The 27,160-nt window shown below is 38.2% G+C and overlaps 1 protein-coding gene across 1 annotated transcript; it reads left to right on the top strand.

The window, feature by feature from the left end:
* Positions 1-450: 450 nt before the first annotated feature.
* C9orf72 (C9orf72-SMCR8 complex subunit) lies at positions 451-23,406 on the top strand. The gene is made up of 11 exons (XM_081320859.1): positions 451-579; positions 5,934-6,420; positions 7,909-7,968; positions 8,504-8,599; positions 10,808-10,872; positions 12,305-12,377; positions 13,313-13,429; positions 15,317-15,552; positions 18,134-18,191; positions 18,546-18,655; positions 18,758-23,406. Exons 2-11 carry the CDS (start codon positions 5,977-5,979, stop codon positions 18,942-18,944), a joined length of 1,446 nt encoding a protein of 481 aa, XP_081176985.1. The 5' UTR covers positions 451-579; positions 5,934-5,976; the 3' UTR covers positions 18,945-23,406.
* Positions 23,407-27,160: the final 3,754 nt, after the last annotated feature.

Here is a 27,160-nt window from a genome sequence, read left to right as displayed (position 1 = left end):
AAATGTAACTCTCATTTTATAAGATGTCTAGCTGAACCACGAGCTCTAATTGGAACGCTCTCTGTCGGAAACCCTCCTCTTCTGTCATATCATTTTTAAAGGTATAGCAACCTGCAACGAAGAAAAATAAATGCAAGGGGGAGGAGGGGAGAGAGAGTTTGCGTCCGAAAAAGGTCATAAGTATGCTTGTAACTCCTCCCTTCCCATGGCTACCTTTTTTTTTTAACCTGCGGAGCTTGACTACATTTGTTATGCCGGGAGTCCACGTGCCGACGAAGAGCCGTTGTTAGACAGCTACACCTTCTTTCTCCACCATTCTTACCTCTATGCTGCATTCTCACTACAGTGCTTTTTTGAAAAGAAAAAAAAAGACTGTTCGACGCTTACGTCACTTGAACTCTCCTCCCCCCTCTTCCTCGGAGTGGCTGGGAGTTCGTCGGTGTGAAAAAGCGCAGGACCATCCGAAAGTACGCATGCGCGGCCCGATGGGTTGGCTATGTTTATAACCGGGAATGGCTAGCAAAGGGAGGAGGGGGATGATGTGGTTTCTTGGCGGGCTTCGGACAGTTACGCCCATAGGTAAGTAGATGGCGGTGATGATGGGGAGGAGGTATCGCGCCTTCGTCTGACTGCTTTGCCCTAGAAGCCGAGATCGGGTCTCCTTTTGAGGTTGAAGGGGGTCGTCGCTTCCCAGGTGTAACTGGCGCTCGAGGGGTATCGCCGGCTTTCTTTCAACTTATGGAACCGACCGAACCCCTTATAGGAAAGATCTCTCTCTGTACCAATAAATGACTAAAAGAGATGGAGGGGTTGGGTGGGGAGAAAGCGAAAGAGAACCTTTAAAGTGCTGGGTGTCTGCTGTGCTTAAGAAGTAAATATGGATTGCAGAAGGGGATGGGAAATTGGAGGGTGGGGTGGGAATATAATATCTTCAACATAATAGGAAGGAAATGCAGTACAGTACTGTATTGGTGACTAGGGCTGGCAGAGATGATAACCGGAGTCGACTCAAACATTTCTGCCTGGTTTCCAATCAAAAGCTACTTAGTCTGAGAAAATTGGCTGCTCTCCTTTTGGTTCTGAAGTTAATTGTAAGACGTGGGTTTCTTGGGAGGAAGAGAAATGAAGTCTAGAGGAGCCAATATGAATATTTATTTATTTATTTATTTATTTATTTATTTATTTAATTTATTATATTTTTATACCGCCCTTCTCCCGAAGGACTCAGGGCGGTGTACAGGGCAATAAATACAAAACAGGATACAAAAGTTAAAAGCGATTAAATAAATGCCCAAGGTTAAAACAATAATTAAGACGTATTTAAAACCCCAACCCTAACCCATCAGACCAGGTCAGACTGCTCAAATAGATACGTTTTTAGATCGCGCCGGAAGGAGCGAAGTTCGGGGGCCGTCCGGAGCTCAACCAGCAAGCGGTTCCATAGGTCTGGCGCGCCCACAGAGAACGCTCTCCCCCTGGGGGCCACCAATCGACATTCTTTGATCAGAGGCACCCTGAGGAGGCCCTCTCTGTGGGAGCGCACTGGACGGAGAGAAGTCGACGCCGGCCGCAGGTATTGCTGTAGGTAATCTGGACCCATGCCATGTAGGGCTTTGTAAGTTATTACTAACACCTTGAATCTCACCCGGAGGACAACCGGCAGCCAATGCAGCTCGCGGAGTAAAGGTGTAGCATGGGAGTATCGGGAAACCCCCAGCACAACTCACGCGGCTGCATTCTGCACCAGTTGGAGCCTCCGAGTGGACTTCAAGGGCAGCCCCATGTAGACAGCATTACAGTAGTCTAGACGAGAAGTCACGAGCGCATGAGTGACTGTACGCAAGGCATCCCGGTCTAGATAGGGTCACAGCTGGCGCACCAGGCGAACCTGGGCAAAGGCCCCCCTAGTCACAGCTCCGATATGCTCTTCTAAAGAGAGCTGTGAATCTAGAAAAAACCCCAAGTTGCGCGCCCTATCTACGGGGGGTAATAGCTCACCCCCCATGGCCAGAGATGGGATAATCGGAATTTCCCGGGATGCCGGCACGAACAGCCACTCAGTCTTCTCAGGGTTGAGTCGAAGCCTGAATATACATATAATGTATCAATTTATATATTCATATATTATGTATACACACACACATACAATTTGTCAACTTTCAACCTTCACACAATTTGAAGGGCAGAAATCAAAGCTCTCAAATACAACTGCATTCTCTCTCTCTCTCCATATATATATATATATATATATATATATATATATATATATATATATATATATATATATATATATATATATATATATATATACACACACACACACACACACATACATACATACATGTAAAGGTAAAGGTTCCCCCGCACATGCATGCTAGTTGTTTCCGACTCTAGGGGCCGGTGCTCAAAGCCGAAGAGCCAGCGCTTGTCCGAGGACATCTCCGTGGTCATGTGGCTGGCATGACTAGATGCCAAAGGCGCACGGAACGCTGTTACTTTCCCACCGTAGTGGTCCCTATTTTTATACTTGCATTTTTACGTGCTTTCGAATTGCTAGGTTGGCAGAAGCTGGGACGAGTAACAGGCGCTCACTCTGTTATGCGGCACTCGACAAGCTCAGCGTCCTAACCCACTGAGCCACCACATATATATATATACCGTATTTTCCGGCGTATAAGACTACTTTTTAACCCATGAAAATCTTCTCAAAAGTCAGGGGTCGTCTTATACGCCGGGTGCTGAAAATTTAGGGACAGGGCTGGCTGGAAAACCTGGAGCGGATCTCCCATTTAGTCTGCACAGGGAAAGCGGGACCAATTGGAGAAGAAGCTGCAGTCTGTGATTTTTTACAGGCTGGGGTCTGGGCATCTTTCCTTCTAAAGTTGAAGAGCAGCTGTAGTATATCCCAACTTGAAAGGCAGGTGGGGAAGGCAGGAGCCAGAGCATCGGCTTAGCTCTAAGGACACATTTGACTCAGGAACTGGGCGGGCTGGCTGGAAAACCTGGAGCGGATCTCCCATTTGGTCTTTTTTTTAAAAAATCCCATTTATATCCTGCCCTTCTCCGAAGACTCAGGGTGGCTTACAATTTAAAGCACAAATCAATGTGCTTAGCAATAGCCTTCATTCTGTGTATATGCCTGTTTATTAGGGCTTTCACCACCACCCCCAAGCAGCATTATTACAAAGTCAGCTTATTGCCCCCAACAATCTGGGTCCTCATTTTACCTACCTTGGAAGGATGGAAAGCTGAGTCAACCTTGAGCCTGGTGGGATGCGAACCTGCACTAATTGCAGGCAGCTGGTGTTACTTAAGGCTCTGCGCAGGGAAAGCTTTAGAGTGAATTAGGAAAAGTGAAAAAGTGAATTAGGAAAATAGGGAACGTTTGCTGGAATTGGGTATGTGTAGTTTAACGAAGAGAAGGGTGAGGGGTGACATGATAGCAGTGATCCAATATCTCAGGGGCTGCCACAAAGCAGAGGGAGCCAAGCTATTCTCCAAAGCACCTGAAAGCAGGACAAGAAGCAATGGATGGAAACTAGTCAAGGAGAGAAGCAACCTAGAACTAAGGAGAAACTTCCTGACAGTTAGAACAATTAACCAGTGGAACAACCTGCCTCCAGAAGTGGTGAATGCTCCAACACTGGAAGTTTTTAAGAAGAGACTGGACAGCCATTTGTCTGAAATGGTATAGGGTTTCCTGCCTTAGCAGGGGGTTGGACTAGATGACCTCCAAGGTCCCCTCCAACTTCTTCTTCTTCTTCTTCTTCTTCTTCTTCTTCTTCTTCTTCTTCTTCTTCTTCTTCTTCTTCTTCTTCTTCTTATTATTATTATTATTATTATTATTATTATTATTATTATTATTATTATTATTATTATTATTATTATTTAATCCACTTGCACTGTTTTATGTTTACATGTTTGATGACAAACAGCCTTATGTTTATAAGTGACAGTTTTCCTACTAAGCACCTGCATGTCATAAGCATTTGAATTAAAATTACCATATTAAAATCAAATCTGATGTTTTTTAATTTTTATTTGGTGTGCATTGGAAGAGGGGTAGTCTTATACGGCGAGTATAGCCCAAACCCTATAATTTAACAGGAAATGTAGGGGGTCGTCTTATACGCCCAGTCATCTTACACGCCGGAAAATACGGTGTGTGTGTGTGTGTACACAGTTGTATTTGAGAGCCTTGATTTCTGCCCCTCAAATTGTGTGAAGGTTGAAAGTTGACACTGTACCCTGAATGTGTGTGATGACAGGAGGTTATATTTTTCTTTAAGACATAGAGCATTTTACAATATATTTTATAATAATGAAAATGCAGTTTATATAAACAGGACTCTAGTGACATATCGTGTTAAATATGATTTATTCTAGTTTGCTATGTATTTTAATGTTTGCATTATTGTGATTTGATATCTCCCAGTTCAAAGCGTGTTGATATCCTGTCTCTTTAGCCGAATGGTTTTGCAATGTTTGCTGACGTAGTCGTAGATACATATTGACTTGCATTTTTAAAAAAAGTTATGCACAAATTCCAGTGACGTCTTAGTGCTACCAAATTTGGGATGTAAAAATCTGCATGACCACTAAATGGTAGCTAAGAGTGTTTTCTGTATCTCATTTCTGTCGTCCTACTGATTTGGTAGTCCTGTTTGCCACCCAGGACTACATTCAACTTAATATAATAGTAATATTTTTCAAAGAGACATATTTTAGATGGAATGCCAGATTTCTGTACAAATATGTGATTACTTAATTAGGTTAAGGTCAACCTTGAAGTATGAGACATATTGACTAATCCAGGCTTCTATTTTCTTACGAAACTTCCTTACAGTGCAGTTTTCTTCAAATTGCACCAGAGAAGGAAGTTAGTGGAAATGCTCTGCTTTTTCCCCAAATGGTTTTACAATTGTTGGAAGACTCTGTTTTATGTACTTACTATTGAAATATTGAAATTCTCTTTTCTTCATGTTTTTTTATTAGTTGACTGATATTGAGTTTATAAATAGGCTTTTTCCAACAGTTTGATAAGCTGAATAATTTTTATACCGCTACTGATTTTTGTTTGAGAGAAAGCAGAAGCTGGGACATTAAGAACCTCTCATTTGTTTAAGCAGTCTCAGCCCCAGGGGTGAGAGAGAAAAAAATGAAGTGATTTCTATAAGCAATCTCTCTTGTGCCTGAGCACCCCCCCCCCATGGAAAGATTGGAGAAAAGGGAATTGCAAGACAATAAGCAGGTATAGAATGTGGAATATACCAGGTCTTTTGTGTAGCATGCTACATCTGCTAGTGCTACCGCATAGCTTTTGATATGCATTTTCCATTAATGTGCCTGCTTACTCTCCCTTCTTCTGCAAACTTCCCACTCTGATGGGGAGGGGAAACCAAGTCGGGAACAGAACAATATATACTAATTGTAATGGTGGTCACATGACCGGGGGAATCTGCAAAGATCATAAATGCAAGTATTGTTCATAAAGTTATTTTTTGGGGCAACATAACTTTGACTAGTTGCTGAACCAGGCAGTCACTAAGTAAGGACTAACTTTGCTTTTTTTTTTTTTGAAGCCTGCAAACTGGATAGTTGCAAAGCCTAGAAGTAAAGTAAGAATCTCAAGTAATATTTTATCATGAACTTTGCTATTTACACATCAATTTTAAATTATTTGCTATCTACACATCAATCTACATATCTATATTAAAAATTGCACTTCAAGATTTAGGGCACGGGTGTCACACTAGCCGCGTCACGGGACGTGTTGCCACATAACACGACTTTTTTTATTATTATTATTGCTGGAGCTGTGGTAGGCGTGGCCTCCGCGTGATGCAACCGGCCCTTTGGCTGGCAGTTTGACACCCCTGAATTAGGGCATTGAGATGCTTGGTATGAACTATTTTGTTTTGCTTCCTTTTCAGCACACACTTTTTAGGTTTCAATAATGTGACTGCCGCAATCGTCATGTCTGGCCTCTGTCCCCCTCCTTCGCCTGCTGTTGCCAAGACACAAATTGCACTGAGTGGAGAATCACCATTACTAGCTGCCACATTTGCATATTGGGATAATATTCTTGGTCCCAGAGTCAGACATATTTGGGCTCCAAAAACAGAGCAGCAGCTTCTCGGTGATGGAGAAATAACATTCCTTGCCAATCACACGCTCAATGGAGAAATACTTCGAAATGCCGAGAGCAGTGCAATCGACGTGAAGTTTTTTGTTTTATCTGAGAAAGGAGTCATTATCGTGTCTCTAATTTTCGATGGGAACTGGAATGGAGACCGAAGTACATATGGATTATCAATAATACTTCCACAGAGCGAGCTTAATTTCTACCTTCCCCTGCACAGAGTGTGTGTCGATAGATTGACACACATTATAAGGAAAGGAAGGATATGGATGCATAAGGTAGGTGGTTGTTGTTTTTAATTGAAATTACTTCTAATACTCCATTGTAATATTTCTACTTGTTAAAACAGTTTAGGTCAGAAGATCTGCCTTTTCTCAAATGTTAAAATATCACAAGTTCTACAAAGGACACACATACCAAAAAAACCAGACCGAGCTCTTGCTTATTTTGTCTTTGGTGTTCTGATATCCTCCATTCTAAAAATAAACATAATTTAGTGAGTCCAGAGGTTTAGTCATACTATGGTAAACAAATGAAACCAGTGAAACTTGTTTATCATAATTAATTTCATCAGCATTCAGCTGACCTTGGGTGTTCTCATAAAAGCAAGCCAGATCAGATCTGGCTAGGACTTGGGGGAAGATAACCAGGAAATCTCAGTGTAGAGTGGTAGACTGGTAAAATGCATTAATAAACCATGTTCAAGAAACCACCGGGAACTGAGATTGACTTAAAAGAGATTCTACTTTTAATTTACATAGGTTTATTCAAGAATGATCGATGTGGAACCAATACAGGGTTTCAAAAGGTGAAATAATAATCCGTCGGGTCATATTTAAGAACACATAGCCCACTGTAATGATCTGGTGTTCTATAGGATGGCAGGCTGGCCTCAGTTGTGGGGTTTTTTGTCATTAATTTTGATTTTATTTTGCTTTATTTTATAGTAGTGCTATATTGGCTACCCAGAATTGCAGTGTCAACTGATTAACAAAAAATATACAGTCATTCTTGAAAAAAGTAATCGAAGTTCATTACATATGTGTAACTAATACGTACCATCTGACATAATCTTGCTTAGAACTATATAGTATATAGTTTCCTATAGCCAATAAGAAAAGTCTTCCTGTTAGAAAAGAGCTAAGTTGGTGCTGATCAGATATTTTGGGTGAGAACTCTCCTAAATCTCACTAAACATGAAAATCAGTATGGCATATAATTTGTTGGTCTAGCACAGGGGTAGGCGACCTCGGCTCTTTTATGACTCATGGACTTCAACTCCCAGAATTCCTGAGCCAGCCAAGCTGGCTCAGGAATTCTGGGAGTTGAGGTCCATGAGTCATAAAAGAGCCGAGGTCGCCTACCCCTGGTCTAGCAGCAGGGAAACCTGGTCTGTAAAGCAGGGGTGTCAAACTGCCGGCCCGCGGACCAGATGCGTCATGCCGAAACCATGCCCACCCCATTGCTGGCAATGGAAAAAAAGTCTCAATGCGTTGCGACATGTCACGTGACGTTGAGAATTTGACACCCCTGCCGTAGAGGGTCTACAAGTCACCACAGCCAATTCCCCATGATTAATTTGCCACTGGACAAGAGTTACACTAATATTGAAGAAATCGTTGAATAGAATCATCAAAGGATGCCGAAGGAGGGACAAAATAAAATGTGAATGATGAGTTGTTTTTTTATAAAATCATATTGATGTAATGTCAAAATTTGCATGTAAAAGTAAACAGTCTTTATTTGTGAATAATGTTTTCTTTTAGGAAAGACAAGAACATTTCCAGAAGTCTATTATGGAAGGTGCAGAAAGAGTGGAAGATCAAGTAAGAAATTAATATTTTTATTCCACAGAAACAAATGAGATGAATTGGGAGTGTCTTTAAGAGTGGCCATTTCCTAACAAAGTAGAACAATTTGTCAAAAGATTTTCCCGTGTCATTCATCTATCAGAAAAAGAATTGCCAAAATCAATGTTAAGTTATATTTAGTTGAGATTTATTACATTATATTGAATAAGAAATGAAGCATAAAACATTTCTTTTTGTAATCTCTTAACTATGTACAATTATATATTAATTACATTTCATATTTTTAGCTTGCTTCCATCCTTGGATCAAATTACATCAATACAAGTTCAATTTCATTAACCGACTGAGTCAAAACCTTATCCATTTGCCCTCTTGATTTTCTATTTCTTTGACGATTTTAGAATGAATCTGAAAATTAGTTTTTCAAAATTACCTGTAATTTCTCTTTTTTTTCCCCTTCAAAAACCGTTTACCCTCTAAATAGTCTTTTCTTACAATTTTGTTTAGATTCAACTACTTTATTGAAAGAAAACTTGTATTTACTCTACAGGGCCAGAGTATTATTCCCATGCTGACAGGGGAGGTTATTCCCGTGATGGAACTCCTATCATCCATGAAATCACACAGTGTTCCGGAAGAAATAGATGTAAGTCTTTGATCTGAAAACCCATTATGAAAGGAGGAGGGTCAGCTTGATGTAGCAGTTAAGACACGAGGCTTAGAAATCAGGAGACTGTGAGTTCTAGTCCCATCTTGGTTACCTTGCACCAGTCATTCCCTGTCAGCCCTAGGAAGAAGCTGATTCCAAAATAGCAACAGCACTTAGACTTACCTACCGCTTCACAGTGATTTACAGCTCTCTCTAAGCGGTTTACAGAGTCGGCATATTGCCCCCCCAACGATCTGGGTCCTCATTTTATCGACCTCGGAAGGATGAAAGGCTGAGTCAACCTTGAGCCGGTGAGGATTGAACTGCTGGCAGTCGGCAGAGTTGGCCTGCAGTACTGCACTCTAACCACTGCGCCGCCAGGGCTCGTCAAAAGCCAAGAAAAGTGCAGGAACTAATCCTGGCAGTCACCAGGGATCAAAAACCTACTTGACAACAGGCACATACGCACAAATGCATACACACCCAGACATATGCACAGCATGAAAGGAAGCTCCTGGCTTCTTTTTGTTCTTTTTACCACAGGTAGTCCTCGACTGTTGGCCACACTTAAGCCCAATAAAGCAAGACCGTTCTTAAGTGAATGTTATCACTTTTCTCGCCACAGTTGTTCAGTGAATCATTGCAGCTGTTAAGTCAGTAACAGTTGTTAAATGAATTTGGCTTCCCCGTTTTCTTTGCTTATCCGAATCGCAAACAAAAGGTGAGATCTCAGGACACTGCAACTGCCCAAAATAACATGCCAGCTGAATTTTGATCACGTGACCACGGGGATGCAACAGTTGTAAGTATGCAAAACCCATCATAAGCCACATTTTTCAGTGTCACTGTAAATTTGAGCGGTCATTAAATGGATGGTCATAAGTCAAGAACTACCTGTATTTTGAATTCTATTTAGGTAAATATTAATGGGTGATGGAACAATTTATACCTCTGCCTGCTTAGAAATGTAGAATGTGTAGATTTAAAGTCCCAGCAGGTGGCTGACTATCTCTGAAACTAAGCCAGGTTCAAATCTGGTTAATCCTTTGGTGGTAGACCTCTTGAGAATTCCAAGTCTATTAACTAGATTGGAAACTTTTTTAAAAAAATATGAAAGAAGGCAACAACGGACTGTTTACACTGCCAATAAGAGTACAGTGATACAATCTCCACCACTTTGTTTTTTGTCTTCTTGAATATTACTAGCTGCCATTTTTAGTCTGCCTTTGAACATGTGAATATGTAGGATGATGTCAGGCTCCAAGAAACCAAGAAAGGCATGCTGAGTTTCTTCTAAGCAGTTTCTTTCGTTATTCCACACCCATAAACAGAAATCTTGCCAAACTAAAGTGATCTGCCTCATTAAAAATATACTCTAGGAACTCCTAAAGAGTTCCTAAACTTCACTGCAGTATCTCCCTCCTGGCAATCTATCCATGTTCCAACATAGATGTCCAGTTTTATCCTGTGTTGGTGAAAAAGGGTTAGAATATCACATTTGATAAGACAGAAACTAAAAAATGGCTTGAATGAGAGATCGGATTAATAGTATGCTTCTTAGACTGACAGAAATACTTATTGATGCTGGCAGCAGTGTATTATTTTTTTAACATTCTATGAGCCCAGGTAGCGCAGTGGTTAGAATGCAGTATTGCAGGCTGTCTCTGCCCACAGTTAGCAGTTCGATCCTGACCGGTTCAAGGTTGACTCAGCCTTCCATCCTTCCGAGGTCTGTAAAATGAGGACCCAGATTGTTGGGGGCAATATGCTGACTTTGTAAACTGCTTAGAGAGGGCTGTAAAGCACTGTAGTAAGTATGTAAGTCTTAAGTGCTATTGCGCTGAGAATTTTTTGAAAGTTGTCGAGATCTTTTAAATGCTCACTGTAGTCAAATAATATGTCCATACCTGTGTCTGTGAAAAGATTCTCAGTCATCCAGGTCATAGTTGTATCAAAAGTGGTTTTTATTTGTGAAAGGGCAACTGGACTGATTTTATTGAGGAAAAAGAAGAAAAAGACATTTCACTTCCTATCCTGGAAGCTTCATCACTTGTATTGAATAGTGTGCATATAGATGGAAGAATAATACTGCTATGCTGTCAATAACTCTCTTTGCCTTTTCAAAAATAAAAACCACTTTTGATATGTTCATATCTGTGGTTTTCCTAACAACTGAATCCTGTTCCTGTTTTCATTATATTCCAGATACGTGATACCGTGCTTAGTGATGATGACATTGGTGACAGTTGTCATGAAAGTTTCCTACTTAAGTATGTTCCGTTTTTTTTATACTTTTGTGAAAATCCATTGATAGTGGAGACTTAATGGTAGGCCCAGCTGAGAGGGGACTTGTCTATTGATTAGTTTTTGTTACAAATATGAGATACTTAAAGCAGGTTTTTAAAGAAAGCCTAAATTACTTTTTTTTAAAAAAATGATAATTTTTTAAGCACACAAGACTTATAAATATAGTTAGTCCTTGAGTTATGACCATAACGGAGCCTGCCCATCATGGTTGTAATTCCTCCAACAGTTGTAAAATTTTACAACCTTTTTGTGGAGGTTGTTAAGTGAATCGCCACAGTTATTAAGTGAGCGTATAGTTTGCTATGGGTGCTTTTTGCCAAAAGCAAGAAGTAAATTATGGGTTTTTTTTGGCAAAAATACCATAAAATGTTGTGACTGCAGGACACGGCAAATGGTTGTAAATTCCTGAACTGCCGTCCTGTGACCTTGAATGGGGAAGGGCGGGGGGGAAAACAATCAGACCTTTGAATCTGGATCGTAAGTAACCTTCAGGTAGGTATGTCAAAAGTTCAGACAATCACTAAGTGATGAGTCATAAGTCAAGGACTACCTGCATGGAAATTTGGATAGGATATCTCAAATTTAAAGGGGGACACACTAAATGGCATTTGTGAAGAGAAGCAATAACAACTAAATGGGGTTTGCGGTTTTCTTGCTTTGTGCTTGCTTTCTGTTGGGGGAAGATCCCACAAAGAAATGGAAAGTTAGAATCAGGCTAATTTCTGAGGTCCTTTTTGATAGATGAAATTTGTTCATGGATATTATGAACCTCAGCCTAGTAAGAGTTGAATTCAGTGAAATGTGAGTCTTCAAGAATATGGTGAGCTATTTTTTTTCCTTCTATGCAGGTAGTCCTCGACTTATGGGTACAGTTGAGCCCAACATTTCTGTTGCTAAGTGAGGCAGTTGTTAAGTGAGTTTTGCCCCATTTTATGACCTTTCTTGACATGGTTGTTCAGTTGGCAATACGGTTGTTAAGCGAATGTGACTTCCCAGCAAGTCACAAAAGGTGATGACATGACTCTGGGACGCTGCAGTCATCATAAATATGAGTCAGTTGCCAATCATCTGGATTTTGATCGCATGACCATGAGGATGCTGCAACAGTCATAAGAGTGAAAAACGGTCATATGAAGTGACAAGTTCCGTTATAGCTTCAAACGGTCGCTAAAGGAACTGTTATAAGTTGAACTTTATATGAACTCTGGAAATGTGTTTTTAGGTTTTGTTTTGCAAATGGAGATGTGTGACCCCCTCAGAGTTTAGGTTAATGGCAAATACTATTTTGAAAGACTTTTTTAAAAAATGAGATTCTGAAATAATGTAAAATTTGTTCCAACTTGTAAAACTTTTTTTAAAAAAAAATCACTTCGTTTATCTCTGCTTAATATTCAGGGCCATAAGTTCACATCTGCAAACCTGTGGCTGCTCAGTTGTTATAGGAAGTAGCGCAGAAAAAGTTAATAAGGTATGTGTTTTCTATATGTTGATGGAAAATATTTTCCAGGTTGGATGTTTTAATTGAAATCTTAGAAGGCAGGATTGCAGGGGAAATCTGTTTAGTTAAATTTTTAGAATGGATTTATTCAGTTTGCACCTAAAAGCCTGCAGTTTCCAACTTTTGTCTTGAGTTTGAAATTCAAAAATTTCTGATCTGATACAGAAAATTCATGCACAAGATATGTATATGAGAACTATTTATATATTTCAGGGATGTCAAACTCAATTTCATTGAGGGCCGCATCAGCATTGCGGTTGCCCTCAGGGGGCCAGGTGGGTATGGCCAGGGTGGGCGTGGCCTACTGGGTGGGCGTGGCTAGAGTGCATATGGCCTACTGGGTGGGCGTGGCCAGCTCTACATCGTTCGCATCAAGGGTGCCTATGGGGGCCTGGGCAGGAGTGGGACAGATCTGAGGGTCTCTGGCAGAAGGAGGGTCTCTGGGCCAAGGCAGAGGGGGCCGTTCCCTCACTGTTTCCAAGATGGCTTCGCGGGCCACATGAAACCACTTCGCGGGCCGGATCCGCCCCCCCCCCCCTGGGCCTTGTGTTTGACATGTCTGATATATTTGATTTATATCCTGCTTTTTATTCAAGAACTCAAGGCAGGAAACATTTATCCCAAAACAACCACATTCTAAGGTTTGATCAAGAAAACTAACATGATTCAGCCCTCTTCGTATGTATATGGGGAATTCCCTTGGAAACCCAGGCTTGTAAATTAGATTGGCCAGTTGAAAATAAAAATAAAAAAATCTTCTGCAAATCAGTTCTGTAATTCTGCCCTATATAAAAATGTAACCTTATAAAATGACAAGAGTTACACAGTCTCTGTACAACAGAACTATCAGTGTATAAAATTTTCCTATATTACTTCAGTATATATACATATATATTTATTTACAGATAGTACGGACATTGTGCCTCTTTCTCACTCCAGCAGAGCGAAAATGTTCTCGCCTTTGTAGAAACGAAACCTCTTTTAAGTATGAGTCAGGTCTATTTGTGCAAGGGTTATTGAAGGTAAGATTGTTTTCTTTCCATCTGCATACCGGAAGGTCTCAGCTGGTGCTGATTATGAATCCCACAAAATGGTAGCATTATTCAAATTTGCACTATTCGAGGTGATATTTCTGTGGAAAATATCCTGCTTGGTGGATGGAGGCAGTGAAAAATTCTAGACATAAATTTTTATATGATAATGAAATATAACAGTAAAAGATTAAAAGAATATACTTACAAATTTATTTTAATGAAGTGACAGAGTAGTTATAGAAAGCAAAATAATGCCAATGACATAAATTATTAAGTTATCAGTAAAACCTGCTGCTTTTTTTGTTTGTTTAATGTACATTATAGCTTGTTTGAGCTTGTTTTACGTCTTTTTCTTTCCTTCTCATATGCAGAAGACTTTCTCCACAAGTTAGAATGTTATTGACACAATTATTTCTATTTTTAATTTGTTAATTACATTATTACCCTGACCTTGCAAAGAACAAAGCTAAAACTTCATTTGCTTTAGATTTTGACCTCTTATTCTTCATTTCTAAAAGTTGTAACATTAAAAATAAAAGGAATAAACCAGATAATTTAATGAACAAAATGTAAAAATACCATTCTAACTCTACTGATGTAAGAAGGGCAGGTTGTATGTTTGCCTCAAAGAACTGTGTAATGTTTGTAACTGAAAAGCTGCCTAGCATTGTTGAGGTACAGAGTCACAAAAAAATTCATGTCTACTTCACATTTGAGAGTCATGAGCTGAGATTAATGTGTGTTTGGAAAGAAGTCCCAATGTTTCCATTGTGATCTACACACATTGTGATTTTCTGTAAAGCCACTGCAGTTTGACACATACAATGTGAATGAAGAGTCTTCAGTCACTTATTGACGACGTAGGAGTAGCTAAGATTTGTGAAGAACCAGATTAATAAATGCAAAGCTCAGTTGACTCGACTCCTGTATTTAATACTGCAATGTTTATTCAGAAGATACATGTTTTGTGTTCAGTAATGTGCATGGAAACAGCAGTTGAAATCCAAGAACTAGCAATCAAATCCCATGGAATTGAAATATGTTTCATATTGAGTACCAATGCATATAATTAAACATTGAAATTAAATCTTGAATATTGTCAGGGCAGAAGCTAAACTTTGACGGACCGCTTTAATTCTATTAAAGCAAACAGTGACATTCATTTGTACGTTACATCTATGGAGATTTGCAGTTATCCAGGTCGTGATTGTCTAAAAGGTGCTTTTTCAAGAGGCAACTTTTATTTCTTTGTTTTTTCCTTGAAGACATTTCGCTTCTCATCAAGAAGCTTCTTCAGTTCTGATTGAATGGTGGAGAATTGAAGGATTTATATTCCTTGAAGTCACTGGTCATTAGCACTCTTTCTGAGAGTCATTGAGGCCACTTGGAGGTTTATCTGTGCCTCCGGGTCACCTGAATAATGCAAATGGGTGTGGAACCTTTTTTGGAACTGCTGAAAGGATTGTGTTGTAAACAGGAGATTGCATCCCTCCCCTTCTGTTGAGACAGGGCTATTCAGTTTTAATGTAGATGGTTTCTTTGACCCTCTTTCAGACAGTCCTCTCTGTCCAAGAATATGGATTTTGCTGTCTTCAAAAGAGTGGCCTTTGTCTTTCAAATGCAGATGGACTGCTGAATGTTGTCCTAATGGGTTTGTTCTCCTATGTCGTGCCGTGCGTTTATGAAGTGGCTGTTTTATGCAAGGAATATCAATCCTTCCATTAGTCAGAACTGAAGAAGCTCCTTGGGTGAGAAGCAAAACATCCTCAAAGACAAACAAGAAACTCCAGTTGCCTCTTGAAAAATGGGATACGTGTATGTTATGTTCCAAATGATATCTTGCGTGTTTAATTTTTGAAACTTTTATTGGGGCAGGATGTGACTGGAAGCTTTGTGTTGCCTTTCCGCCAAGTGATGTATGCCCCATACCCTACCACACACATAGACGTAGATGTTAACACAGTGAAACAGATGCCTCCATGCCACGAACACATTTACAATCAACGAAGGTACATGAGATCTGAACTAACGGCATTTTGGAGAGCTACTTTGGATGAAGAAATGCCTCAAGATACCATCATCTATACAGATGAAAGTTTTACTCCTGACTTGTATGTATTTTTATGGAGTTTACAAAAAGTTCGTTGGTACTGTCCTTTGTGAGTAAATACAGCAGACATTTGAATATAGATCTGCATTTTTATGTTGGTGGTCGTCATGCTTCAGATGTACTGTCTCTATCCTTTTCATATCTGTCTGTCTATATCTATCTCCCATTGATAGTTGATTATCAAGGAAAAAGTTATCTATCAGTGTCTTCATTTCAGTTATAATGCTGGCTACTCTGCTTGTTATAATTGGCTTATTCTTTATATTTAATCTTAGCTCTGTTTTTCCATTCTGCTTGACTTTATCAGAGCTTATTTATATTTTCAGCTATCAGAATAATACTACTAGCCTAGTGCAGGTTATTTATGTTTCTTTCCTCAGTTTTAAAACCATGCTCGCTTGGTTTCTGAATTATCCAACATGTATTAGCAATAATTTCCTTCTTTACCTTTTCTAAAACCAGCTTGAAATCTCCCTTTCCATGTAAAGCGCCAATCTGATTTGGATAATCCTAAATACTGTTTTGCTAGCTTGTAAAATTAAGATATGGTGTGATAATTTGTACAATTTATTAAATGTCCTTTTTCCCCCTTGGTATTGTTATGTAGACTGCTCCCTTCCAATATATGGTCATGAGATATGTTTTGTCATGTCTGTCTCCTTTAGTTCTCTGAAATGTTTGTTAAATTTCTTCCCTAGATCTTTGGCTTTTCTGTTCTTGGCAATTTCTTCTGTTTGTACTTACAACCATTTTGTTGTTTTCTAAAAAGAGATTTTTGGCAATCTCTTACTGCATTCATCCTTAACAACCTCTTTGATTTCGTTCAACAGTTTCGCAGGTTCCCTATCAAATTGTCCAGTTCCAGTTATTGAAATCAATAATATGTAGACAACCCATTTCATCTTACATTATATTGAGCGTTTCCACATTCATGTTTCTTATTTTCCTTATTTATTTATTTATTTATTTATTTATTTATTTATTTATTTATTTATTTATTTATTGAACTTATATACCGCCCTTCTCCCGTAGGACCCAGGGCGGTTCACAAGGCGATTAAAACAACATACAATACAAAAAGTCAATAACAATTAAAATAGATTAAATTATCCTTGATTAAAAATCTAAAACCCCTATAACTCTGATTTAAAAACCCAATTACAATAAGTTAAAAGATTAAAAGTTCTCAGTCCTGGCCGGAAAGCTCAAAGAGCCAGGTCTTCAGGTCCCGGCGGAACGAACGAAAATCGTTTGTATCTCACTTTTATTATGATTATTTTTATAAATAACTCAAGGTGAAGAAAATATCTAATACACCTCCCTCCTCCAGTTTTCCTCCTAACAACAACCTGCTAGGTGATTCTACTAGAGTTTGGTTGTTTTTTTCCGCCCTTGCATGGCAGGATCAGCAATTAAACCTCTAGAAGCTTCAATTTACCTTATTATAAACACTTTTAAAACTCTAAAATATCCCTAGCTCTTCTTTAGTAATTTATTGAATGCCATCAAACTTGAGGGGGCCCATCATCTAGCACTGTATTTTCAAACACTTTACAAGCAGTCCTCGACTTACGACCACAGTTGAGCCCAACATTAAGTAAGACAGTTAAGTGAATGTTGCCCCATTTTACGACCTTTCTTGCCACAGTTATTAAGTGAATCCCTTAAGTTAGTAATATGGTTGTTAAGCGAATCTGGCTTCCCCGTTGACTTTGCTTGTCAGAAGGTGATCACATGACCCCCCCGGGACACTGCAACCGTCATAAATATGAGCCAATTGCCCAGCCTTTGAATTTTGATCACACGGCCATGGGAATGCTGCAACGGTCGCTAAACGGTCATTGCCACTTTTTTTCAGTGCCGTTGTAACTTTGAACGGTGACTAAATGAACTGTTGTAAGTCGAGGACTCCATGCACTTTGTGCACGTGGTTTTTGGTAAAATGTGGGAGGGGCTTCCCATTACTTTCTCTTGCAGTGTGACAGACGGCTTTGCTGTGGTCGCTAAGGGGGATCATTCACCTCCAGCATCTTTCATTATTGATGGTGTCTGGTTTAGCTGGGATTACCTTCCGGCCTTGGGTAACGCTGCTAGAAATATATAACTCCTGGCAATCACTTCTGATGTCCTTACTCATCCCTCCCAAGAACAATCTCCCTGTCCCAATGAGATAACAGGGCAGGATCTTTTTTTTTTCTTTTCTAATCCCTGATAGATTTGTTCTCTGTGAATTTATTTCACCCTTTTTTTTTAAAGCTTTCCAGATTAACAGCCATCACTTTTTCTTGTAATGAATTCCAACAGTACATTCTGTTGCTATGTGAACAAGAGTTTTCTTTGTCTGTCCCTAAATCTTCCTACATTTAAATTCCTTGGATGGTTCCTGGTCCTAGTGATTTGAGAGAGGTCAATACTTCTGGCCGGATTGCTCCCTATTGTGCATGATTTTTTTTAACCGCTTTTATCATCTCCTCCCTCGTTCGCCTTTTTTTTCTTTTTTCTTTTTTGCAAGTTAAAATAGTCTCCAACGTTCCAGAATTTTCTGTTTTTATGCTTTATTTTGTTCCTCTGTATTTCTGCAGGAATGTTTTCCAAGATGTTCAGCACCAAGATACATTAGTAAAAGCTTTCTTGGATCAGGTAACTATGTTTCAGTTAATTAAAACGAACAATATGGCATATTACTTATTAAATATCCTTTTTGCATAATTTTTCATGAAAAGAGTAATTTTAGAAAATATGTAATGTGTTTAGGGTACATCAAGCAAGGCTGGGCAGTTCTCCAAGTATTTCATAATCCCAGGAGATCGGTCGTGCTTGTTTTGATTTATTGCAGATCTGGACCAAAATATTTTTTAAAAACAGTTTATAAGTGTAATAAAAATAAATAAAATGAAGGCAATATATGCAGGAGAATGGGAGAACACTAAGGGAACTCTAGTTAAAGGAGACTTTTTTCATGGTGCGATTTTCGTTTGTGCCCATTTTTAACAGGTCTTTCATTTGAAGCCTGGGTTGTCTCTAAGGAGTGTGTTTCTTGCCCAGTTCCTCTTAGTCCTTCACAGAAAAGCCTTAACTCTCATCAAGTACATCGAAGATGATACGTGAGTTGTAAACTTAAAGGGAACAATGGGGTTGGCTCTCTTGTATCTTGACATAGCTTTAAAGTTTTCCGGTTCACCACATCTTTGTTCTCCAACTTACAGGCAAAAAGGCAAAAAGCCTTTTAAAGCTCTTCGCAGCTTGAAGATAGACCTGGACTTAACAGCAGAGGGCGATCTTAACATAATAATGGCTTTTGCCGAAAAGCTCAAACCTGGTTTACATTCGTTTCTTTTTGGTCAACCTTTTTACACCAGCGTGCAAGAACACGATGTCCTAATGTCATTTTAAAGACCTTTTAACGTGGGCTGGTTGCAGCCTCATAATATTATTCAAAAGTTTTTGTAAAGGGAAAACAATGCTTCTCTCCGTAATCACATGCTGCTCTCCACTGCAACTGAATGTAAGTTTACACTACGGCCTGTAGAAGGAAGAGGGAGGACAATTTGCTGTCAAATCTATTCAAATCTTAGGCAGGCTCAAAGGCTCTTTTTTGTTTATAGTAAGAGACTATATCATTAGGTTTGGTCAAAATGCTAACTGGAGCTTTCAAAACAATAAAACAACAGAAATGTTTTTAAATGGTTTTTATTAGAGCACATTGGTGTTATCATTTTTGACATTTGCTCCTCCTCTATTTCGAGATACTAGACTACAAAGAAGTGTCAAATGCTGACCAAAGACCATAATTTCCATGGAGATTTGCTTTAGACCAGAGGTGGAGAACGATGGCCCTTTTATGACTTGTGGACTTCAACTCCCAGAATTCCTGAGCCAGCCATGCTGAAGTTGAAGTCCACATAAAAGGACCATCGTTCCCCACCTCTGCTTTATATACTATCAACTTTCTTCCTTTCGTCACACTTTTCAACAGCTCCTTGAAACTTATGGTAGTATCTAACTAGTTAAATATAGCTATAAAACACTCTGCTTAGAAAAGTGACTTCCTAGTTGGAATTGGACATGACTGGAATTGGACATGATCCTGGAGAGAATTTTTAAATTAGTAAAGTATCACCAACCATACTAGTGTCCAGCAAATCCATTCTGTTGCTGATTATGTTAGGCTATAATGGATGTCACATTGCTTAATGACTGACAATAGTTGTACATAATTAGAGGACAAAGCAAAAATGCAAAAGCTAGCCTTTTGCTAAAGACAGGAGTTAAGCAACTTTTGTGCTCTGAATGAAAGCCAAATAAATACACTTTATATTTATGAACTGATGGATGGTAACAAAATTCTGCTTTTTTCTTAAATGACATCAGCTTTTGCTTGTTTTGTACATGTCTTCTTTGTGTCTGCATGGTGTTGAATATTTATATTGATTTTATTATGCAGGTTTCATAAAGTAAAAAAATCTAAACATTTGCTGTTACATGTTTCGATGCATTTTTTGTTTAATTATAGTGAAGGGAAGATGCCAAAGGCAGATATATTTATGTGCAATATGTATGTGTTTAATATGATTTAGGAAATGCACTTGTCAGGTCAAGGTTTAATGCTGTTTTTCAGCATTCCATAATATGAACTGGTGTTTTCATGGAATCCTAGTCATTTTCTTCTGATCAGTTTATGTTTGGTGACTGAAATGAATACCTACTGCTTTTACAAAAAGTTTCCCCCATTAATTTTTACATCTTGTGAGTTTCAAACTTTTCCTGTTAAGGAAATGAACAAGACAAGTCTCTGCCAATTTTTCCCCCCTAAAATGATGTACTATTTTTTATTGGGAAAGCTATCAAAGCAATTATAAATTGATGGGGGTGGGGGGAGATAGAAGGGAAATCTTCTTTCTGCTTGACAAAATATGGAATAATCCAAAAGTGAATATTACATAACTTGATGTTAAGAACACATTTTATCTCAGAGTAAATAGCTCAGGTCATGGTCATGCTCAACTAAAATTAAGAAATCAAATAGTTCCATAGTTGACATTACAACTATATATTATGTTTGGCATTCATGAATCAATAAATAGACAATAACAGATATGGTGAGCTTGTAACCCTCTAGTTGAACACTAACTCCAAAAATTTTACTAGTGATACTCAGGAATAAGGAATTCTAGAAGTTGTATAGCCACACTTGAAGGATCTTGCCCTGATTGCTTACTCTGCTAATAAGTATTTGGATTTTTCTAAACTACTGGTACCGTAAATATTCGAGGAGAACTACAGGTGACTTAGAAGTTTGCACTTTTCAGGAAAATCTTGTGATAGTTCCAGGGATTATCTTTAAACAAATGTATGCAACTATATCTTACTATTGAAATTATCATTAGCTAATTCATTATTCAGGTTGATTTGTCTGAAATAGACTTCGAAAAAAGTATCTGGCCTTCTCTTCCTTACTGGCTTGGTGAAGGGTTTGTAGTACTAAACATCTGACGGACACTGGTTTAAGAAATGTTGATTTAAACTGGATGCATTGTAGGTTTTTATGTATTTTTCATGCTTTCGGTCTTTCAAAAAATGAAAGAATACACGAACCCATTATTTCATACTTCATTAAATGGCACTTTCAAAGGAGGCATACAACATTTAATTTTGTTTTGATATAGTTTTATATTCTTATGAATATGTATACAAGAATGTTACCACACTCAATGCACATTATTCAATTCTGCACGTAACTGTATTGTGATGTATTTTGACAAATACAACTGGCATTACAAAAAGAAAACAGTCACTTGAAACAAATTACAATATCATCTTTATTCATTATGGAATGTAAATGCTAAAGACTTCACCAAATTTTGATGCACTTTTTTCTTGCATGTTTATGTGACAAAATAGTTATGTGACCTTGATTTGTGTTCCATACGTTATGGTTGAACATTAAATTAAGCTATTAAAAGTGTTCTGTTGGCATTTTTAACATTTTAAAGCAAGAATATATTTCTTCCTTTAAGCAAATTTGCAGCTGCCACAAAATTCTCTTTTCTTCAGGATGATTGAAACGATGATCTTCAACAACAGCAAATTAAGAGTTTCACAGAAAGTGCTTAATTGGGCATGTTTCACTGCAGGTAGCCCTTGATTTATGATGTTTTCTCCCCCCCTCCAATAAAGGCTATTTACTACCCATTTTCAAAATCAACACATACATGTGCAGAGTCATGTGGTCACATTTTGGGTGCTTGACAACCAGCTCACCATTTCAGATGTTTCCAGCGTCCCACAGACATGTAACCACAATTTCGGACTTTTTTTTTTTTTGCAGGTTTCCAATATAAGTCCAAGCTCAATTATGGTCGTAAATCAAGGGCTACCTGTATAAAAATAATTTTAAATATTATTCTTTCTAAGACCTAGATAATCAGTCAGAACTGCACAGATAAAATTGAAATTGTGGTCACAAAATTTAACAATACATAAAATCAATAGAAACCGAGTTTTAAATCCCCAAGAGAATAAAACACCCCTTGTGCATAGTTGCAATGGCAATCTCTCCACAGGGAAAAAAAATGTCAAGAAGAGAAGCCGCTCTCTATAATCTCTGGAAAAGATAAGAGATGCTTCAATAGATACTTTGTACAATATAGGCAGGTCTTCATTAAAGTAGGAGAGCTTTCAAGCAGCCAGAGTTTTAAAACAATAATCAAAACTTGTTCAAGTCAGAAACATTTTTTTAAAAAAAGCTTAACTGATTAATACACTCCCTACTTCTACCCATATCAACAAGGGGACTCAATTGTGGAATTCATTACAGATTATTAGAGGGAACTAAGCCTTCAGGTTAATGTTGACTCTTGGTGACTACCTGGTTTGGTCCTTGCAGTTTTCTCAAGATTTTCAGAAATGGTTTGCTATTGCCTTCTGTACAGGGCTGAGAGAAAGTGACTGACCCAAGGTCACCTAGATCAGAGGTCCCCAACCTTTTGGGCACCAGTGACTGGTGCCGTGGAGAAAGGTTTTTTCTGTGGACCAGAGGGGGTGTGGTTTTGTGTACTGCCTGAATCCTGCCGATGGGGCTTTGCTTGTTTGTGCGGCCCGTTTGCTGGCATGCTGCAGACCGGTGCCAGTCCACAGACCAGGGGTTGGGGACCCCTGACCTAGATGGCTTCATTCCTAAGGCAGAAATATAACTTGGTCTCTCTGCTTCTAGCCTAGTTCCTTGACTTATTACACCAAACTGGCTCTCATTGCAGATATAGGTAATCCTTGCTTAAAAATGGTAATTGGGACTAACAACTGCATTGCTAAGTGACATGGTTGTAAAGCATATCACATGAATGTGTCAACAGCATTTATGACAGTCTCATTTATTTGCTTGTATCCCACCTTTATTATTTTTACAAATAAAGTAGTGAACATATCCAACGTACCCCCACTTCCTGTTTTCCTTCCAACAACAACTCTGTGAGGTGAGGGGCTGAGAGACAGTGACTGGCCCAAAGTCACCCAACTGGCTTTGATGGCTAAGGCAGGACTTGAATCCACAGTCTTGTTAGATGAATTGTCTGCTGTCATGGCATCCCCCATTTGTGATCGGCTTGCTTCCCCATTGACTTTGCTCATCAGAAGTCAACAGCAAAGATACCAAATGGTAATCATGTGACTACAGAACACTGTGACCGTCAAAATTATGAGTCATCACATGACTGCAGGGACATTGGAACAGCTGCAACCATGAGCACCCGTTGTAAATCTTCCTTGCTCCGTGCCATTGTGATGTTGAATGATCTCTGAATGTGTCATTGTTCAACGAGGACTACCTGTATAGCAGTTATCAATGAAGAATTGTCCTACCTTGGTTTAGGATTTCATCTTGTCATTCTTGTTTCTGATTGAAGAAAAAAAGTGTGAATATCATGCCAACAATCCTTCAGTCAGCCATTCTGGTTTAAACAGTTTGGAAACCCAAACTACATTTTTTGTGTGTGTGGTTCACGGGAATTAACATTTGCAAATGATTTTCTTTTCCGTATAGTTTAAACTCTTGGGTTCCCTTTTTCTTGTTCATGGGTAGTCTTGAATTACATATGCTGCTGAAAAATAGAAGATTAAGAATCATTAAGCAGGTATGTTTACCAAAAGTACAATGCAACACTGCAACACTAATTTTTAGTGGGCATTCGTGGAATTTTGCTGGACAAAATAGACTTTGATCTGATCTGATTAAGTATTTTTCTTCTTAAACAAGCATTATTCCTACTCCAGTTACACAGCAAGCTAAATTTCTCATTACCAGTTAAGAAATTCTGAATTCATACTCTTGCTTTTTAATTTTAACATGAGTTCAAAGGGATCCCAAAATAAAAATGAAGAACAATGGAAAACTGAATTCAGAAAATTGATATGACTACCTGAGGCAGCTAATGGTAGATATCTCAAAAAGCAATTATTAGCTATGATAATTGTGCTATTGACTGCCAGAAGTAGGCATTTAAAATTTTCTGTATCAAAACAATTTTATCCGAATATGGATATTGTGGGAGAGATCCTATGTCCTGTACAGAGCAAAATGTCTGGGAGTACTTCCAGTTGATAACATTTTACTCTATTCTACAAAAGAAAAATATTCCAGCTTTTGAATCTGAAAGATGAACTTTAAGGTAATCTAGTTGAGTTCAAATCCTAGTGATGGCATTTAGATAATTCTTGGCAGTATTACAGAAATGTTCTGCCATTGTTTTCTTCCAGATGTTTTCAGCATGTTTTTTCCACTTCCCACACTACAATATTTATTTATTAAATTTTTGTGCCACTAATCTCCCCTAAAAGGCGACTAAAATTCTGGAATGCTTGAGTATTTCTTCAAATACTAACTCATACCAACCCTGCTTAATGTATAAGATAAATCAAGATTGGCGAGAGGTTGTTATATGCTTAGGTGTTCTGTGACTAGAGGATGGCTTACATAACTTTCATTCTACTTTACTACACTCCTATTTTAAAAGCTTTGTTTTAGCTACAACTGTCTTAGAACTGTTCTAGAACCATATGAAACCTTAAGGAACCTTAGCAGTCTCCTTGATTAGCTTTAAAGCAGGGGTCTTCAACTTGGGCCTTTTATGACTTGTGGACTTCAACTCCCAGAATTCCTCAGCCAGTGTGCCTGGCTGAGGAATTCTGGGAGTTGAAGTCCACAAGTCATAAAAGGCCCAAGTTGAAGACCCCTGCTTTAAAGGACTTCTTCATTAAGACTTCATTATGTAGTTTTCTTCTTTGCTTTATGGGAAGGATTCATTAGGGGAAAAATCGTAATTTAAAGCAAGAAGCTCAGCACTAATTTTGTAGGTAGAGACTATTTCACATGCTTTAGAGCACCTGTATGGAGAAAAATACAATGATTATTCAAAACATTGTGAGTATATAGTTGCTTTTAACTGTTGGGCCAGACTTCACCTAATTTGCTGTTTTTTTTTTCACAGCGTGTATTCTTGCCAATTTTCCAGCTTCTGACAAAGGTTCACAATTAAGCTGTCTCTTTTCATTTCTCTGAATAAAGCATTGGAGCCCTGGAGAATAGTTAAAAGGGAATTAAAAGTCAAGCAGGTTAACATCGCTCCAGAATAACTGGAGATTACTGAATCACAGAAGCATAGTTTCCCTCCCCTACTCAGCACAAACATCCAAATTAATGAGCCACTGACAGATGGCTGCCGAGACTTTGCTTGAAGCCATTGTTGTTGTTGTTTTCCATTAGGAGACAGCTCACTACTTTTTGGAATAATTGATTCCATTCACTTAATATTATAAATCATTTTCTAATATTGACTGAAAATCTCTATTCCTATAACTTAAATCCATCATTTTGTGCTCTATATTGCGGAATTGCAGATTACGCATCTTGTTCTTCAAGGAATTTAAAGAATGTTATCATATCCTCCAAAAATCCTTTCTTCTCAAAGCTAAATATTCATAGTACCTTCAATTTTTCTTGCTAGGACTTGATTTCTAGTCTTGTAATTGCCTAGATCTAAATTGGTACTAATGGTTTTGAATACTTCTTAAAATATGTGTGGGGGATGGGGGTTTTTCGGTCTGAATAAAGAACAACTGTTTTCTGTGATTTAGAAATGTTGAAAACCATAATAAAAACTATTAAAGATTCCATTGTACTTAATAAGCTGTTTCAAGAACATTAAGACCATCCACAAAGCATGTGTTGATTTAGGCACTGTTCTTCAATCTTGTGCTCTTCAGAGTTTTAATGCCCATAATTTCCTAAAACAGCATGGCCAATGATTGGAAGATTATAGAAGTTGAACTTTGATATACTGGAAAGGTTTCCACCATAAATAGCATAGACTAAAGTCCACTAAAATGAACCGAGTAGTTTATAATTCAACAGGATGTAGTAACTGAGCCATTGTCTTAAAATGTTGTGCGAATGAGTCTATCACATTAAAGCATGTGGTGTGTTTGTTTTGGCATAGCATATTATTAGAATTAACCATATTGTGAACCTGACCATCAGGAAGGATGGACTGAGAAAGTAACACAAAAAATCTTGGTCAAGTATCAAAAACTCTTAAGTACAATAAAAAGAAATGCCAAACAATGAAATCACTCAGAATGGCCATAGTTATTTTTAAAGCATCACCTTTATAAAATATGGCCTGATGCTTGAGAGCTATATGTGATCAAAACAAGAAGAATAAATAAATTTTGATAGCATGAGAAATAATGAGAAAAGGTATAGACAAGAACGTAGATCAATAAATTTACTACTGAGTTTGAAAGCATTTCCATTGTTAACTATTTTTCTTTTACAAATATGTTCTGAAGATGCCAAATACTACTTTTTCAGTTTAGTCCTTTTATTTCCCTTGCCGGTTGCTTATATATTTGATAACTAAAATAAAGGAAAGTTTCTCATTCATTTTTCTAAAATTGGTTATTTTGTTTTTAAAATCATCTTTAAAAAGTTATGTTTGCCCTAGTCATAGAAGACATTTTTTTTTAACATTTGTTTTGGACTCACTTCCTTGATAACATGCTCAGTCCTTCTTTGACTTAGGATACAATAGCTCCCTTTATTCTGACCTCTCACTTTGAAGTTTGCTTCAGTACATTTTGGGCATAAATAATTTCAATCATCTTGAACCACGTTGGTTGCATTTTAGGATAATCTCAGCTTTTAAAGTGTTTAAGTTAGGGAACAGCAATTACAAACAACTAGGCAGGAATAAGTATCAGCCCAGAATAATAGACTTGTCTCCAAAGGCAGATTTTCTACTTTTCTCTTCCTTTAAATTGCTTCAAATATCAAGTTTTTATTCAGGATTGATGCCAGACTCCAACTAACAACTCAAATCATTCTGGCAAGGAGACACATTGGGATGTCTGCAGGGAGAGGTCAAAGAAGCCAAGTTTATGACTGCACTTTAAAAAATGGGGAAGGCTTCAATCACACAGAGACAAGTCAGTCTCTGGCTTGAATTTTTGACATCCCACCCCCATGGGGTACAGATAATGGAAGCCAAAATCCATCATAGGCACTTTGCCTTTATCCAGAAGCTAATTATGAGCAGGTACTTGAGATTAGTGTGCTG

This window comes from Vipera berus, assembly GCF_964194415.1.
Source record: "Vipera berus genome assembly, chromosome: 2".
In the NCBI taxonomy this organism is placed as follows: domain Eukaryota; kingdom Metazoa; phylum Chordata; class Lepidosauria; order Squamata; family Viperidae; genus Vipera; species Vipera berus.
The sequence above is the reverse complement of the archived record's forward strand: the minus strand, read 5'-3'. Positions and strand labels throughout refer to the sequence as shown.